The following is a 16949-nucleotide window of genomic DNA, read 5'->3' as shown; positions in this document are numbered from 1 at the left end:
AGAAAAATGGGCTAAATCTTTATTATGTTTTTATTTATGCAAAGAAAGTAAAGGTCAGGAAGATAGATGGGAAACAGTTTCCATTATCAGGATTAGGAGATGAGGCAGTTAGCATTGCCCAAACCACTTGTATATAAAATAACAAGTTAATATAGATGGTCATCTTAATAACTACCATGGACATACCAATGATTTTAACAGCATGCTATCTATTCCACAAACCACTTAAAAAATTGGCAGCATTTCATGTTTTCCTTCTCTTTGCAAAGTCTGTTCTCTTGCATGTGTATGGCTCTGGATGTGCTATTTTATGATACTTTGGTTACAGAGTAAAATTAATTCTTAAAATATCTACGTCTCAACATGGCCTGTCTAGAAACTCGGGACAGACAAGATGCTTTAGGATGCTTTGGGCTGATCCTGAGTTGAGCAGGGGGTTGGACTAGATGGCCTGTATGGCCCCTGCCAACTCTATGATTCTGTAATTCTGTGAAGACAGACAAATCTTTCTACAAACCTGAGAAAAGCCATAGGCTTGCAGGAAAGCCTGAAATCTTCTTATAAAATAAAATAAACCAGAGGGTTAAAACCCTCTAAAATGACTGAAGCAGCACTTGTAGCACTTGTAGAAACAAATGTTCTCAGCAGACATTGCTAGGAAATTACTGGCAGCCTTTAAGCCTTGATTTCTACAATCAACCCAGATATCACCTCTGTCCCCATATCCACTCAGGCAATATTATAACATGAGCCACACTACCTTGGACTCATTCCCTTGCTCAGCTTGCAAAGTAATATCTGACATCATGCAGCAACCAGGCTCTTCTACTCTTTACATAGGGCAAACACATAAGAATAGAAGAACTCATATGTAGGTCTTACAAAAAGTAGTATTCAGAAATCCATGTGAAAAATATTGCAATTTGGAAGTTTAAAAAACCCTTCAGATGTATACCCAAGAACAAATGGATTTATCAGATGGTCTTAAAATAATAAGAAATTAACTAGGATTTGAGATTCTTGTAGTTAAAATGTTGCATTAGGATTTCAGAAATCTAGGTTAAAATTCCCACTCTGCCATAGAAGCTTGCTGGTCAAGTGTCACAGTCTCAGCTTAACCTACATCACAAGGATGTTATAAGCACAAAATGGAGGACAGGAGAACAATGTAAGACATTATGGGTCTCCAGTGGGGGGAAATGCATGGTTAAATTCTTCAGCCATTACAAACATCTACAATCTACCAAACTAGGACAATTGCACTGTCTTCAGTTATTATGAATGGTCTTTAACATTCAGTTTTCCAGGATTTCTCTTGACCACCCAGCAAAACTTTAGAATTTATTTTTAGACAAGAGAGCATTTGTACAGTATATATTGACCACTGAGGAAGACCCCTGTAGCTTGAAACGCGTTTGGTCTGTTCTTCCTGTGCAGTTAGATAGGTATTGTTTTTACTTTGTTTTTAACACATTATTGGTATATTCTAATAAATATTTGTAATAATTTTTAATATTGTTTTAACATTGTTTTATAGCTCAACTTTTGAGTTCCTGTCTCAACCTGTATATGTCTCACCCTGTATGTACTGCATTTCATGGTCCTTGAGACAACTTTTATTTCTTCAGAAAACTTTACTACATATCAAGCTGTCTGTCTGGGTTTGTTCATTTATTTGAATCTGACAATATTTCACCCCATTCTATTCCAACTCAAAAACTTCTGTTTTGTTTTCATTATTCCCTTGTGAAAATCAAATCTATTAATCTTTATTCTTGTCTCATTGTGTTCCCTTATGCTGATTTTCAAACTAAATTAACACAATTTTAATGCAATGCTTGTGTTAATATTTGCATATAAATAAAACATAACACATAACACATAACACATAACACATAAACAATGTCAAAAGAGCCAGTGTGGTGTAATGGTTAAGAGCAGCAGCCTCTAATCTGGAGAACTGGGTATATTCCCCACTCCTCTACATGCAGCCAATTGGGTGACCTAGAGCTAGTCACAAACAATTCACTTAGGGCTGTTCTCACAGAGCAGTTCTGATAGAGCTGTCTCATTCTCCCCTAACTTGCAACGTGTCTATGGTAGTGAGAGGAAGGGAAGGCAAATAAAAGCCACTTTGAAACTCCTTAGGGTAGTGAAAAGAGGGGTATAAAAACCAACTCTCTTTCTTGTTCATAAAATGTCATTAAAAAGCGATTGAATCAGGAACACCAACAGCAAAGTGCATGGTTACAATATATAACAAAGAGGGGCATATTTCCACTATCATTAAAGCACCTCTCACCATATGAAAACAAAAGAATGCAATAATTGTGTTGTTCTTATCACAGATCAGGCCTCAGAGAAGAATAAAAAATGCCCAACTCAAGCCATCACTAAAGGTGATGAAGCAGTTGGTACGAAGCTTAAATGGACTCCGGGGATTGGAGGATCTTTGTCCATAGGGTCATGATGAGTCAGACACGACTTCGCAACTAACAACAACAACAAAGGTGTGGTAATTCTGATGTGCATGCGGATTCCTTGCCTGCTAAAGACTCCCATTTTCAATGTCCCTTTTAGTTTATCACACTTATCCTATTTCTAGATTTAAAAAAAATGTTGTCTAATAAAGCACCCCAAACAAACAAAAATACATGCCTTTGGCACACACCTCCCACCATAAAACTGGTGACCATGATCCCACTTAATCACATCCTGTCACCTTTTTTATTTCTACCTAAACAACACAATCAATATCTACCTTACCTGGATTTCAACAATTTAGGATTTAAACACTCTGGAAACCTGCTAAATTCTATCATTCAGCATGAGGCAGAGAAGTTAAAAAATGCTCCCTATAAAGGGTCTTTACTATTCTGTTACAGGACAAAAGAATTGCAGCACTTGACTAATAGCATATGCGGTTCTTGGTGATGAAACTGATTGCTGTGTATGTTACACTGAAAGACAACAGTCACTTTTGTTCAAAATTCCAAAGAGCTGCATGAGGCAGCTGCAGAAAGACAAAACAGCAAGGTGCTATTATTCCCATCTCACTCAACATTTTTTGAGTTTGTGTGTGTGGAGAGAACATCGGCCTTTCACCCTATCCCGAGATACATATAAATCATTATGCTCCTATTAATTCAATATTAAGTTGGAAAGTACATTTATATTTACTAATACTTTTTTCAACATAGTGGCAATAAACCACATGGATATGCAGATTTGTCCCACTAAAATAAAATCAGATTTATATATGTGTATGATGACTATTTGTTAACTGCAGAGTCTATATTTTTAGAAACACTATTTACAAATGCATGGCTATTATAAACAAGACATATACATATACATATATCTTAATTTCATAAAACATTCATTAAAAAACATTAACTTCTCTATGTTCAGCTGATATACATACAAATGTTTGGATTAATTTCACTTTTATCACACACAGGCGTCCCAATGGCCAAATGTCAAATAACATATAAAACGTTAGTCACTTTGTAGTTTTAAAATCCTCATTACAATGTCGAAAAGTATACAAAAAAGCAAAAAAAGGAATAAAATACGCCTACAGTATCATGCTATGTGGTTCACTTGAGAAAGAACTAAAGACCTTAAATGAAGAGTTTCCAAAAACATTAAAGAATAACTGAACATAAAATCTATTAAGACAAAAATATAAGAATCAAATTAAATTGTTTGAATCTAATACTTTTGCTTTTAATTTAAATATTACGGAGAAGCCAAAAATTAGTTTTATTTCCATGACAGTAAAGAGACAAAATGATATAATTGAATCTTACCTTTCTGTAACATACTAGAATGCCAGAAATATACAGTTCTGGTCATGAAAAAGGACAGGGAAGGAGACATTTCTGGTGCTAAAACACTCTCATAAAATTCCATTCATTTTCTACCTACTCTCTGCACACTACTTACAAGCTTTCTCTTTCAAGTCCACAACTTAAACAAACAAACAAACAAAAAAACCCACCCAACTGCATTCAGAACTGAAAGAGAGATCACATGGCTTCTGGGTGCCATTCTTATTGCATTACATACTCTGAGTGCAAATGGCAAACAATATCACTTGATGTTTATGCCATATGTTCTCAGCCTCTTCAGCCTCTTCACAACATATTAGCGCCACAGCACAGACATAATCCAAGGAATCCCGAAGATAAGGGGATTCCAGTTTAATGGGCAGATTTTATATAACAAAAAGGATTAATGATACAGGGGAAAAAAGAAAGTATAAACTTTAAAAGCAAGCTTGGGATGATTTATATTGGTCTAAGTTGACTAAATAGTCTTCATAAAGAGTGACATCAAACCTTATGCAGTTCTACTGTAAGACCACTCATACACATGCTTATATTACCAACATATTCATATTACTAGGATATTCTCCAACGCCATATTCAATAACTGACTGTGTCTAGAAAACATTGAATTATGTGCTGCCCTTAAGAGGCAGCATATGTAGGGAATAAACACAAATATTTTTGACACTGATAAAGAAAATACTGATGGACGTGAATAAACTTTAGCATAAAATTTAGACTATAATGCTAAGCTTAACAAATAAGGGGGGAAATGTGTTTAAATATACATGCTTTGAAAAATGAACTCATCAAAATTTCCAGCTACTAAGATTTTGTTGGCATTAAAATCAATTTCCAGAGATAAACTTCACCTGTACTTTATATATCAGTCCAATTCAAATATTTAGAACTAGCATTCTTTGTTTGCCATTAAAAGCATACCATACTTATAGCGATCTTCACTCTGAATTACTTATATGAATCAAATAGGGTTCCTTCTTTGTAAGGCAATGTATACTGCTGCACCAATCAGACAGCCTCTTTAACAGCTAATTTTGTACAAGTCATCTGACTTTTCCATTAATGCTTCTAGGAAAACGTCCTTCTTACCTTATTAAGCAAGTTTCTGTCAATATACAAATGTTCTGCTCTATAAATACCATTTTTCATTTTACAGTGTTTTGTACTTTATAGATTTTAATAATGGATATTTAAAAAATAGAAGCAAATCCAATTTGTTACAAATAACTACACAAATTTCGGTAACATTTCTAATGTTAACGGATTTACATTGAGGTTGATGTGTAGTTGATAGTCATGACTTATCACATTCTCTTTTTTAAAGAAGAAACAAACCACCTGATTTAGGGCATTTGTCTCAAGAAGAAGTTATATCTATACAAGAATAGGCCAGGAATGTAACTAAAATGGGAAGTACATAATAGAAGGTCTTGGGCGTTTTTATGATCACATGTAGCTTTGTCAGTGGAAAACAGACTAAACACCAAGTGCTGTTGAAAGTGCCACAAGAAACCTATTTAAAACATCTTCACCTGTAAACTCTGGGCATATTCCATCAGCTATCCTAAAAAGTACTAGCCTACATTCTACCGCTATTGAAAATCTGCACAAAGCACTCTAGAAGCATGACAAACTTATGCTACAACAAGCCTAACCATCATCGTCTAGATTTAAAGTCAAAACCGATCCTCACCAAACTCTGCGTATGACTAGCGTCTGAATTCAGAGGTTCCCTTCAGTCTTCCAGCGACTCAATCAGTCAACAGCATAGGTCAATCTTGCACATAGTTCTTAACACAGAGACTAAATGTTTGTCTCCTACCAGTCAAAATGGACTGATGACAGAGGAAAGCAACACAAGTCAACATGATTCATACTACCTAGCCTGCAGATTGTTCAGTAGTATGTTAAGCTTGAGGCAAGCAAAACTTTTAATAGCTTAGTAATAGATTTGTTCCATATTATACACTGAAATTCAGCTGGTCATCAACATTTTTATTTCACTCAGCACCTTGCGGAGGAATTGCCCCAAAGATCAGCATTTCAATAAACCTTGGCAAGCCTTGTTCTATTTGAATGTCTTCTTAAGTTTGAAATTAAAATCAGACTCAAACCACAAGATACATTTTGTTCTCTGTTTCTGGGAAGTACTAATTGCCATAAGCAACATTTCAATACAATGCATCTTTCCATTCCCCTCAGATCCATAATTAAATGACCAAAATGTAGCCGTTCAAGTGTTCCTGCCTCATTCTGAAAGTTAATCCAGTGAAGTGATGCATTTGTGATGGTACAGCCCCTCTATACTTGATATGTAACATCAGGACCAGGAGCCATTTCACTGTTTTCAGATGGGAATTGTGCTCTAATCACAACACCCACACTTGATCCATATAGATGGTCAACCATCTGTCTACATGCATGCCCAGCTGTTTGTGTAATAGGGTGTCTGCACAAACCCTAGCTCAAGGGGATTCATGAACACTTCTTAAATTGCACGGGTATAAGAGAAAAATCATTAAGACCATCTGTAGTGTGAAAAATACTACAGTGAAATAAAACCTTGGGTGGCAATGAACCGAATGAAAATGAATCAAACTGTAAAGGCAAAACTTCAAATTACATGTGGAATATACCTACCATTCTCTTCTTTTTTTAGGGATAAGAATTCTTTCCCCATTGAGTGTTTCTGCCTCTTCAAAATTTCCTGAATAGACAAATGCTGCAATGGAAGTATCAAGGGTATGTGTGAGAATGAGCTATGTTGATCCTTACGGGCATTTTTGGAAACTTCTATGTGAAGAGTCAGATGGATAGGCAGTGCAAAGTCTCAAAATATACATAAGAGTCTGCAGATCTCTAGAGCACTTGTGCAATGTCTTGAACCAGGATTTTTGGAAGCTGGAATATTGTAATTCCCCATTCCTTTTACAATTGCCATGCCACTTGATACGGGCTCAAAACAGACTTTGCTGGTCTTCTGCCACAGAATTCTGGCTGCCATGGTATAGAATTTATGTTTTTAAACACAGAATATATCGTACTTGGTTTAGTTACATAAAATCAAGAATGAAACATTTTAATAAGAGACAGACTTAATCAAGGATATAAATCCCACCTCAATCTAATTCTGGTTTAATCCCTAGCATTGAAGAGACAGTGCATAAACATTGTTAACCACTTGTAGTTCATTTTTTCTAGCAGTGCTGATGAGCTCTGACCAAAAAGCCTCAGAAAATTAACTTTCTATGCTTGAAAGATGTAGGTATATAAACCTGGGCCTCCTAGATTCTAGACTAACCACTATACCACACTAGATCTGGTGTCCTATATACCCCTGCTCTCCAAGATCTAGTAACACAACTATGTCATGGATAACCACATCATGTCTCTTAATTTTACTAGCTTGTTTTTGAAAATGTACATAGTCTTTATCTTCAACATATTCAAATTTCCAGTTCCAGATTATGATTCTAGTATCTCTGAAAATACTGAAATGTATTGATTGTATTTATATTTATATATACCACCCTCCCTTTGGGCTTCCTTTCATATTCTAGAATTTAAACTCAAGCAAATGACATATGGGCCACTGATGAATTAGAATGCTTAATTAGACCTTCTTTACTAAGAAGATGGGCAATGTGATTATTTTATTTGGTCTTGGTAATTACTTCACTGTTGCGGAATGCAACAATGCCACTGTAAATGCTCATTACTACCAAGTTCTTACTTTCTCAAACACTCTTAACAACACAATTGTTAAACAATTTTGGCTAAAGAATATCTTGTTTGTTAATAATTAACTGACATTTAAGACTTCTGAAGGAAGAAAATGTGAATTTGAGAATATGGGCCCATATTTTTAAAAGGCCACACATTTGACTGAATGAAGCTTTAACAGATACGGGCTCCTTCTAAACATGGAATATTTCCAGAATGGACAAGATCCATGCACTTAAAGGGAGCTTCCACACAACATTGTGTGCATTCTGAGCATGACTGATGGGAGTCTGATCAAAAGAGATTTGCCTTAAATCTGTCTGCCAAAAGAAGAAAGGTGGTGTAATCACTCAATCAAACTTTATTACAATCGTTCAGACCAAGTTATATGAAGTCATTACATAAGAGACCAAGAGAATATGGTCATTTAATATAATGCAATTTAAAACAGATCATAAAATAGAACTTAAAATTATTCTATTTTAGAGCATTGGATTTTTACAGCGGTGGCACAATACTTAGCCAGCTGAGTTGTCACCTGTGGGTACTCATCACTTAACAGCCTTTCTGCTCGATCTACATCATGATGTTCTGGCAACTTTTTAAGGAGTGGTTCAATCAAGTTGCTATGAATGTCTCTATAAGCAGGGCAGTGGAACAATATAGAAGAAGAGAAGAAGACTTGGTTCTTATATGCCGCTTTACTCTACCCGAAGAAGGCTCAAAGCAGTTTACACTCGCCTTCCCTTTCCTCTCCTCACAACAGGCACCCTGTGAGGTGGGTTGGCTGAGAGAGCCTTGATATCACTGCTCGGTCTGAACAGTTTTATCAGTGCCGTGGGGAGCCCAAGGTCACCCAGCTTGCTGCATGTGGGGGAGTGCAGAATCGAACCCAGCATGCCAGATTAGAAATTTGCACTCCTAACCACTACACCAAACTGGTTCTCTTGTATCAATTTCACCACTCCCACAAAAACATTGTCTCAGTGTAAGGGGAATGTTCTTATAGTGACCCTCAACAAGAGCTGAAGGCAAGACAAAGCATCTTGCAAGGGTAAATGCCCTTCTTTGTTTACTTATTACCAGCTGAGACAGATAAGTGTCAGGGGCCAGAACATATATTTTTTTAACTGGGGCCAAAAAAGTTGGAGCTTTACTCAGGTCCAGTTGATGTTGATTGTCCCATATCCACTGCTTAACTAATGATGCAGCTTGATCAAGAGCTAATTTGGATAATGAGTCTAAGAAAGGTGGTGTGGTTATGGATATAGCATCCATACTGAAGCTCCTCCACAGATATGCCCAATATGGGAAGAGGAAAAGATAAGCTCCACATTTACTCTCTCCTCTGGCCTTTAAAGGGTTTTTATACATTCTCTGCTGAGACACGGTGTAGCATTACACCACCGTTGAATTAGGAAAGTGCAGGGGAAGGGGAAAGAAGTTGCCAGGCTGTGGGGAAACCTGGCACAATCCTTGCATTAGTGCTTGTGCACTGACATGAGGAGCAATAACAGCTGCAAGGAAGGTGGGTGTGGACACCATTCCCATCTGCTTCCATACTACTCACGGCCGCTACCACAGTATGGAAGCAGCCCTGGTTGTTGCTTTATAAGAATAATAATGTAATAATATAAGGCAGAATTGCAGAGAAGCTTTTGCCACTGTATGCAAGAATCATTAAGTTCCTTTTCCAAAATGCCTGAAAAGACTGGCAGATGTTTTTACTAGGTAACTCACATTCTGTTTTCATATGGGCAGATATGGTACAAATTTCTTTTAACATTCCAGCCAAATAGGGATAGGCATGCTGGAAACATTAAGCAATCCTTGAGTTCTGATAAAGATTAAAATTTCCCTAAATTCTAAATCAACTTGGAGATGCTTTTTCCATTATATCATTCCAAATTCTACACAGTTTGGCAATCCTGCTGTTGTTAAGCATCTGGTCGCTGCACAGGGTTGCCATCTTCCAGGCGGGTCCTGAAGATCTCCTGGAATTATAACTGATCTCCAGACAACAGAAATCTTGTCCCCAAGAGAAAATTGATGCTTTAGACTAGCAATCCCCAACCTGTGGGCCGCGGACCACATGTGGTCTGTCGACTAACTGGAGGTGGGCCGCGAAGGACACCTTCTCCCCCCCCCGGCCCTTTACTTCATCCACCATCCGGCGGGTGCAATTGGGACTATCTTGTTGCAGAGAAACAAGCTCAGGGTTCCCATTGATTTGTCATTGTCATGAGTTAAAATTTCCATGAAAATAAAATGTTCCTTATGTTCATTGTTGTGGCGTGTCTGTATCTTATTTTGAAGGGATGTTTAAATATTACCATAACGACCAGAGTCAGAGAGCGTTAAGGCAGTGGGCCTCAGTAAAATTGTCAAGCATTGAGTGGTCCCTGGTGATAAAAAGGTTGGGGACCTTTTTATGGTTGAGGACCGCCTCTGGGGATGGGGAAGAGCCAGCGGCCCGGGCCCTGCTCATGCACGTTAGCGCCCCCTGGAGGTGAAAATGCGAATGCGCGGGCGAGCTGCCACGCATGCGCGTTTTCACCACCAGGGGGGGCTAATGTGCATGTGCGGCAGCTCCGTGCATGCGCATCTGTGTCCGCCGGCGTGCCGGCGGCTGTGCCTGCCTCTTCACCCCCCTCTCGCAGCAAGAAGCTCGCTGGGCTGCGAGCGAAGCGGCCACTTTGGTTCAGCCACTTTGGCAGCCGCTTCTCTTGTGGCCTGGTAAGCTTCTCACTGCGGAGGGGGGGGGAAGAGGCAGGTGTGGCTGCCGCCAGCCCATTACCGAGGCCTTTGCGGCCCGGTACCGGGCTGCAGACCAGGGGTTGACGACCCCCACTTTAGACAGTAGGTTTTATGGAATTATATCCCCACTAAGACTCTCCTCTCCCAGGCTCCACTCTTTCACAATCCAAAGCTAACAACTTTCACAGCAGTTGAACAACCAACAACAGATTACCAAAGAAAAGAATGTATCATGCTTTCCATGGTCTAGAGATACTCCAACATTTATAATAAATTGTTTGTTACAAATATTGGGAAAACAGGGTTTCTATATGGGTCTGAAAAATGCTACATGGAAATGCATGCAATTTAACCCCAACAGCCTGTTTCCCTCCCAGGAAGTCACCACAAAAGAAGAAAATGGGAGTATATAAGAAACAGGGACAGAAGTAGGTGTTAAATTCTTTTGTACTTCAAAAACAAGATTACTGATAGATTTTTCTAAATGATTTCTTCATGTAAGTGCCTACCCTGTTATGTGTTATTCAGGACTTCATGATCATGGTATCAGTGGGCTTCCTGGTACGTCAAAAAGAAATACATGCATTTGATGAGATGCTTGGCGCAACTCAGCAAGTCAGTGATTCTCTTGTTGGGATCTTCTTGTATGGTATTCTCATGGAGACATCATTTTTATCTAGCTATATTTCCATTTATAGTCTATGCCGCAAGTTGGATGGCAAGAGCTAAGGGCCCTGCAGGATCTACCAGCTTTCCGCAGGGCCTGTAAGACGGAGCTCTTCCGCCAGGCATATGGTTGAGGCCAGGGCAGCTCTCCCACTAATCCATCAGAGGATCCCCTCCAATATTGAGATCTCTAACACCGAGATCATGGTTAGATGTATTGTATTGGTGCCACCCTCTTCTGAACATTATTCTCTCCACCAGGCTGAACTAAGATCAGAATTGTGACCACCGCCGCTATATGTTATGTGATATGTTATATGTAACTTTTAATTGGGGTTTTTATGGGGATTTTATTGTGTTTTAACTATTTATGTTGTAAACCGCCCTGAGACCTATTGGGAGAAAGGCGGTCTAAAAATTAAATAATAATAATAATAATAATAATAATAATAATAATAGTAAAACATAACTATTCAGTCAATCAATAAGATGACTGCAAAATACGATAACATATGAATGATAATAATATTTGGATTTAATAGTAAAGATCAGCTAGTAAAGAAAAGGTATTAAATAAGTTTAAAAGCAAATTACAAACAGTGCATCACTAGAGTCTAACAGCAAAGATTCCCAGTAAACAGCACAATGCAGCAAGATCAGAACAGAAGAACTAGAACGTGAATAAAACCCACATTATCCCTGAAGGAGGTCACTCCCCAAGCTTTAATGCAAAACTATGTCCTCCTGAACCATTCTGTTTTGCACATTTTGGGAACCAACAGAAGGGTAGAGGGCCTTCTGAACAATTCTGCAGAACCTGCAAAAGGGAGCTCCTTTGCCAGGCATTTGGTTGTGGTTGACCTGAACAAATCACTGTCCATTGGCCCCTGAGCATTCTTCCCATTAAAACCGCTGCTGATTTGTCAAACCCACAGGGCTGTCAGTACGTTGTAGTTAAATTACTATTCTCCATTGTTCTACTGTTCCAGCACAGTGTTCTATTGTCATCACTGTATTGTTACTGTTTATACCTATTAAGTTATCTGTACTGTTCCCTGTTTGCTAAGTTCTATGTAAACCGTCCTGAGCCTCAGGGGAGGGCTGTATATGAATGAATGAATTGCATTCCTCTACAATTTCATTTCATTACAACCTGCCAAATTACGTATATTAGGGATGGGATTCCCCACTCCTCTACATGCAACCAGCTGGGTGACCTTGGCCTAGTCATAGTCCTGCTAGAATTGTTCTCACAGACCCGTTCTGTCAGAGCTCTCTTAGACCCACCTACCTCACAGGGTGTCTATTGTGGGAAGGTAATTGTAAACTGCTTTGAGATTCCTCAGGGTAGTTAAAAGCAGGGTACAAAAAGCAACTCTTCAACTAGAATTAGGCTCAGAAGCAAACTGGTAGTTAATATAGCTGAACCAATGTAACAGAGCAAATTTTGGACTGATGTTCTCCTTAAACCAAATTCTTATCAACAGATGGGTAGCAAAATTCTAAAATAGGAATATTTAGTTGAAATGATTGACCATAATCTGACCCAATCATAGGCTCCAGTTGCCTTTTTCCATTTGGGGGGATGGCATATGGGCTAGGAAAGGCCCTCACCCAACTGGCTAGAACTCTTGTCTGTCCTGGTGAGGGCCCAATCTCAACAAACTAGAGTGCATCGGTCAGGGAAGTTAATGCTTCCCAAAACTAATTTTACTTCAGCACCTGAAGAGTATTTTCTCCTAGATAGGCTCATGGCTGATATCCTATAAAGATGTCATCAAAGATGGAAGAAAAATACCACAAGAAATAGCATGTAAAAAGGTATGGCACATGTGTGAGGTAGTATGATGTATATGTGAGGAGAACCGTAATGGTTAGTTCACTCACCTTCACTTTCATAAACATCATACCCCACCCTCCCTTCTATCCAACCCTTGAGGTTTCAAGGAATGGAGAGGAAAACTAACTTACAGTATTTGCTGGCGTATAAGACTACTTTTCCCCCCTGAAAAATATGCCTCCAAGTGGGGGGGTCGTCTTATACGCCGGGTGCACTTCAGTTGGGATAGACAGAGCTGCCCATAGTGGCCCATAGTACTGTAATGTAATGTAACAAACTCTATATTTTGAGTGGAAATGTTGGAGGGTCGTCTTATACGCCCAGTCGTCTTATACACCGACAAATACGGTACATAATAATTTGCACCCACCTGCAAGTAATAATTTTACTCTGCAAGTAATAATTTTAATAGCCTGTAGACCTGGAAAACTTTCTTCTATCTGCACAAATATGGAAGGGAGAGTCGTTTGGAAGAAGCCTGCAGTCTCAAAGAATTTCAGCTCAGTTGCAGCATGCAGAAGAATTATAGCCCGAAATGTGTTCCTTGAAGAAACCAATTAAAAGAACAAGATTTAATACAAACGATTTTAATTTACTCAAATGTCTTGATTTTTAAGTGACATATGATCCTACTCTGAACCTGATCTTTTAAAATACTTATGCTAGCTGAAACTTCTGAACCGTCACACATACAGAAAATTATGTGTGTGTGTGTGTGTGTGCGTGTGTCTTTGCTAAAATATGTGTGGCTACAAAAATTACCAAATTTCAACTGTAGATTAGTAAATATTAATTTTACACAAGTTATATAATTTTTAAATATAATTGAAACCTTAATTTTAATTATCATTGCCACTAGCATGTGTTTATATGGCTTCAGTTATGTCCTGAAAGTTTCACTATATTGCCCTCAAGTGGGCTTAATATTAAATAACAACTGAAGGTGGCAGGGCAGGGGTTTTCTAGTCAACACCATATTATGTACTGGGAAAGCTGATGTTTAACAAAAGAAAAAAATTAATTATATGAAGCAGGGGTAGTCAAACTGCGGCCCTCCAGATGTCCATGGACTACAATTCCCAGGAGCCCCTGCCAGCAAATGCTGGCAGGGGCTCCTGGGAATTGTAGTCCATGGACATCTGGAGGGCTGCAGTTTGACTACCCCTGATATGAAGAGATGATTTTAGAAGCATTTTATCTAAAACCTCATGCAAAATAGAAAGAATACCAGATATTCAAGTCTTCATGAAGGGTTGCCAAAGAATAAACATACAGGGCAACTTCATTCATATTCAATAAAGTTTGAAAATCAAACTGTTGAAAAGAATTATTAAACTGTAACTATGTCCTTTTAAGCGGCAAAGGCATCTCCTGTTAAAGAATCTCAACATATCAAGTACTGAGAAAGAACTCCTTGTCCAAAAACTGGCATAAGTCACAGGAGACAGTACTGAGCTAGACTGACCAATCGTCTGCATCTGTATAAGGTAGCCTCATATGTGAACTGTCTGTGTTAAACTTCATCCATGCAGTACAGTTTTAAGATAGATTTTATAGCTTTCTAAAACATATACATCCAGAAGTCTTAGAGTGACAGCTCTGTTCTGTTACTTATATGGCAACATGAGATGTTCCAGTGATATATTTATATCTATTCTGGTTCCAGATAATGAGAATATCAAGAGAATATGTGAAATGACACCTTCAATTGACACATAACACCCTTTGGACCAGGACACTTGAAGAACTGCCTTCACTTTATCCTGCCTGCCAACTAAAATCTTTGTCTTAAGCCCTGTTCACGTAGGATCGGGGGGGGGGGCCTCTGGGGGGAGAAAAAATCGAGGGGAGCAGATCAGCTGGACAGCCTTTGAAACCAGACCCATGCTGCATCCAGTCAAACTTATTTCTATTTATTTTGATGCAGTTCAAGCTTAGAGACACTAGGGGCACAGTAAAAGGCACTCTACTATCGACTAGACTTGGCTTTCAGGTAAAGGTAAAGGTAAAGGTATCCCCTGTGCAAGCACCGAGTCATGTCTGACCCTTGGGGTGACGCCCTCCAGCGTTTTCTTGGCAGACTCAATACGGGGTGGTTTGCCAGTGCCTTCCCCAGTCATCACCGTTTACCCCCCAGCAAGCTGGGTACTCATTTTACCGACCTCGGAAGGATGGAAGGCTGAGTCAACCTTGAGCCGGCTGCTGGGATTGAACTCCCAACCTCATGGGCAGACAGATTCAGACAGCATATCGCTGCCTTACCACTCTGCGCCACAAGAGGCTCTTGACTAATGCAAATTTGCCTAACAGATCATGCTAAGTCCATCAACCAAGCCAGCACTGGAGCAAGACAAGAAAATACACTGATGCCTGCTAAAGTAGTTGCCACTCTGCAGATCATTTTCTCTGAAAGTTTAGCTTTTCTCTTCCTGTCCTTGAACCCAGCTGGCCTAGATAGTGTAAAGTGGTAGTTAGGGTGTTGCAGCAAGAAAAAGCAACCTTTCGCTCTCTTTTCCTTAATTTCTCTCTCTTCCACATCTTTCTCTCCCTCCATTTAATTTTTCCATCTTCCTATCCCCATTTATTTTCAAGTCGATCTCAAGTTTTACTCATCTCTGATCTGCCCGACAACAGGACACACTTAACAGTAGAATGGTAGCACACCTTTGTTAATATTATGAACATCAAGTGAGGAGTTGTCTAAGATGATCTAACAATTGTAAAAGGACGCTCCCCCCCCTCCCCCACATGCACACATCCTTTACATGCATGGCAACAGAATGTTAATTTGTTTTAGTGGTTATACATGTGGAACAAAACATTGGAACTGAGCTAACGGTTTCTTTACCTCAGTGGGGCAAAGTCATCCAAGCTAGCTAGGTCACACCTCCTCTAGCTCCAGGCAGGGCTTTGCCACTTTCTGCAAGACTGTGACTGAATCAGATTGAGGTTCAACTTCCAGTCCTAATATAATCCAGCTCCTTAACAGTGCTATGCCCAACTGTACATCATCTTAACAGTGTGTAGCTGGTGGGGAATGGATGACTTCACTCCACGAAGAGAAGAAACCTTCCACTAGGCCACAATGCTTTACTCTTCAGTGGGGGAAGTCATCCGAGCTGGCTCATGCCCAAACTGACTTCATGTTTTGTTTTTATTATTCCACCATTTGTTGCATAACCTTTTTGCAAAATGATGCGTCCACAGAATCTCTATATTGATCTATACTATAATGTCTCACAAAGCTAGAAAAGGGGAACCAGGTTGTGGCTCTGTAGATTTCTTCTACTGGGACCATAGTGGAAAATGCCACTGATGTTGCTGTGGATTTGGTGGAGTATGCTGTAATGTCCCTTGTAGAACTCTGACATAGCACTTCATATGCCTTATAGATAGATTAATGGTAGATTTAGCAACCATTTTACCTAAGGCCTGCAAGCTATGAGACATGGGCAAGTCACAGGTGAGTCTAATCTGAGCTGATCTCTTTAGATAGATACATAGAGACCTGTGCATGTTAAACTTGTGCTGTACTGTCTTCTTGGGATTAAATGGTTTGGGGCACAAGGAAGGTGGGACCAACTGCAGATTGACATGGTAAACAGAATTTACTGTCAGCACAAAGGAGAGATCCATTCTCAGTACAAATGAATCCCTAAGACACTTAACTGGGAAATTCTTCTAATCAAAGCAATTGCTACTAGGAAAACTACTTTCCAAGAAAGGAACTTTAGTCCTGACAGGAAGAAGAAGGTTTTTATGCTCTGCTTTTCACTGCCCAAAGGAGTATCAAAGTGGCTCACAATCATCTTCCCGTCCTCTCCCCACAACAGACATCCTGTGAGGTAGGTGAGGCTAAGAGAGCCCTGATATTTCTGCTCTGTCAGAACAGCACTCTCAGGGCTGTGATGAGCCCAAGGACATCCAGCTGGCTGCATGTGGAGGAGTAAGGAATCAAACCTGGCTTGCTAGAATAAAAGCCACCACTCTTAACCACTAAACCACACTGGTTTAAAAGGTGTTTTTATCAGAGACTGTACTACCCTGGAATGATTCCATGTAGGAAAGCTGTATCTGATATGGGGAGCCAATTGCATAGTTCCTTTAAG

General features: G+C 39.3%; 1 protein-coding gene across 9 annotated transcripts in view; it reads right to left on the bottom strand.

Moving 5' to 3' along the window:
- The window catches only part of RBM20 (RNA binding motif protein 20), a 133801-nt gene that overhangs the window by 55049 nt on the left and 61803 nt on the right, over positions 1-16949 (bottom strand). Inside the window, exon 1 of one of the 9 annotated variants that reach the window (XM_077349695.1) lies at positions 5548-5756. The exons of 6 other annotated variants lie outside the window; for them this stretch is intronic. Coding sequence is in view for 1 of the 3 variants with exons in the window: in XM_077349692.1 (XP_077205807.1) it covers positions 4004-4053 (50 nt within the window). In the remaining 2 variants the exon portion in view is untranslated. Of the gene's footprint in view, positions 1-3812; positions 3981-4003; positions 4069-5547; positions 5757-16949 lie in introns of those variants that run through there. 2 more of the 9 variants (XM_077349692.1, XM_077349693.1) reach the window with 2 other exon arrangements.

The sequence above is a fragment of the Paroedura picta genome, chromosome 8 (genome assembly GCF_049243985.1).
Source record: "Paroedura picta isolate Pp20150507F chromosome 8, Ppicta_v3.0, whole genome shotgun sequence".
Classification (NCBI taxonomy): Eukaryota; Metazoa; Chordata; class Lepidosauria; order Squamata; family Gekkonidae; genus Paroedura; species Paroedura picta.
This window is presented reverse-complemented; position numbering and strand designations above follow the sequence as displayed.